The sequence below is a fragment of the Phalangium opilio genome, unplaced genomic scaffold, assembly GCF_054372755.1.
Source record: "Phalangium opilio isolate 3A_F unplaced genomic scaffold, DU_Popi_V2 ptg000026l_1, whole genome shotgun sequence".
NCBI lineage: Eukaryota > Metazoa > Arthropoda > Arachnida > Opiliones > Phalangiidae > Phalangium > Phalangium opilio.
Genome location: NW_028324157.1, coordinates 2,898,733 through 2,900,215, shown reverse-complemented (window position 1 = coordinate 2,900,215; position 1,483 = coordinate 2,898,733). Strand labels below are relative to the sequence as shown.

General features: G+C 44.2%; 1 protein-coding gene across 1 annotated transcript; it reads left to right on the top strand.

Moving 5' to 3' along the window:
* Positions 1 to 253: 253 nt before the first annotated feature.
* Positions 254 to 1,059, top strand: LOC149691206 (uncharacterized). The gene is made up of 3 exons (XM_089869523.1): positions 254 to 278; positions 336 to 497; positions 553 to 1,059. Coding segments are annotated over exons 1-3 (354 nt in total). The 5' UTR covers positions 254 to 276; the 3' UTR covers positions 743 to 1,059.
* Positions 1,060 to 1,483: the final 424 nt, after the last annotated feature.

The following is a 1,483-nucleotide window of genomic DNA, read 5'->3' as shown; positions in this document are numbered from 1 at the left end:
ACTGTTCCTCGACAAAGTCGCCTACGGGGTACTGGCCCAACAGATGGTAGACCTAGGTCTTTTCCGTTAACCTACATATCCGCGCCTCGGAGGGCTATTAAATTTCCCGCCCCTAGCCCCCAAAGGTAAGAAACAGTTTTTGTATATTGTAAGGGGGGGGGGGTAAAGAGAGTCTAGGTTTAAACGGTTCCCTCTCTATATTATAAATACGGAAAGTTTCCCAATACTAAAATCATTCTCTCTTTAGCTTCGGACAGAACATCATCCACCATTATCATGTGAGCATACTGTTTTTTTTCTGAAACCACGGAGAGACTAACTTTTGAACTTAATAGGGCGTACAGTCATATTGACGATGTTCTTTTGTACACGGACGACGAGGAGGACCCGAGACAAAATTTTCACGAGCGGCAACAGCGTCATCCACCCCCACATCAACCCCAGGAAAACCCGCCGAGAGTAAATGAACATCTGCCAAATGATTGCAGTCTCTTCAGGTAAAGTCTCTATATTTTTTAAAACTTTAATGGCTATATTCAAACATTTTTATAGGATCCTTGCTGATGTCCATAAGGACTTAGTGAGGATTCGCGCGGAGAATCTCGGACATGGTTTTGATCTCCGCGAGGATGATGTTGTCTTCCGGGAGTTGAGTTCTCGACTCATACCATTCGTTGACATAACACCCACTCCCGGAAACCCTATGCCGGTTTACGTTAACACGTCTCGCTCGGGCTCGTAAGTTAATTAGCATTATTTTTTTAAAGATGGATCCCTAATATCTTTTCTTTCTATTTTTAGTCTCAATACCGCTATCACCGACTATTTCAGGGGGAGAGCGGGTACCCGATATGAAGGAGTCCTAGACCGGCATAGGCAAAAACGTTTCCTCAGAGCTGTAGCCAATGATGTGCATTTACAGACCGGCCTTTAATATTTGTAAATATATATTAATACTTTACTCGAACAAATACTTTGTGTAAATATATAAATAAAAACATGGTAAAATTATTCAATGCTTCTTACTTGATACATACAAAGAGTAACGCAATATAGCCCCGCTTTAAAAAAAACGAGAGAGAGATTTACTAGAGATCGAAACCCCCTGTACATGTATCAGAGGGAGAGATTTACTAGAGAGAGGGAAAGTACATTTCAGTACGGAGTTGACCAAAGGCGAGAGATCGCGCGCAGGCTCGTACACGGGAACCTAGCTAGAGAGGAGGAATTCAGTAATACGCGGGAGAGGCCAGATTGCGCGCTAGAGAGAGAGAGATGGTAAAAGATCCCCCGCATTGACAGCGCTTTCGCCGGTATGGAGCTCGGGGCGAAAGAGAAAGTGAGAGAGAGAGGGGCGGCGTAAAAAAAAATACAGTGGCGGGAAAGGAGCTGGGGTAAAGAGAGAGACGGGAATGGAGCGGGGGTAAAGAGACGACGAAATAAAGAGATGGTGAAAGTCAGCGAAATAAAGAGACGGTGAAAG

Coding starts and splice junctions, on each gene's coding strand:
- LOC149691206 (XM_089869523.1), top strand. Junction 498..552: donor AATGATTGCAGTCTCTTCAG/GTAAAGTCTCTA, acceptor ACATTTTTATAG/GATCCTTGCTGATGTCCATA.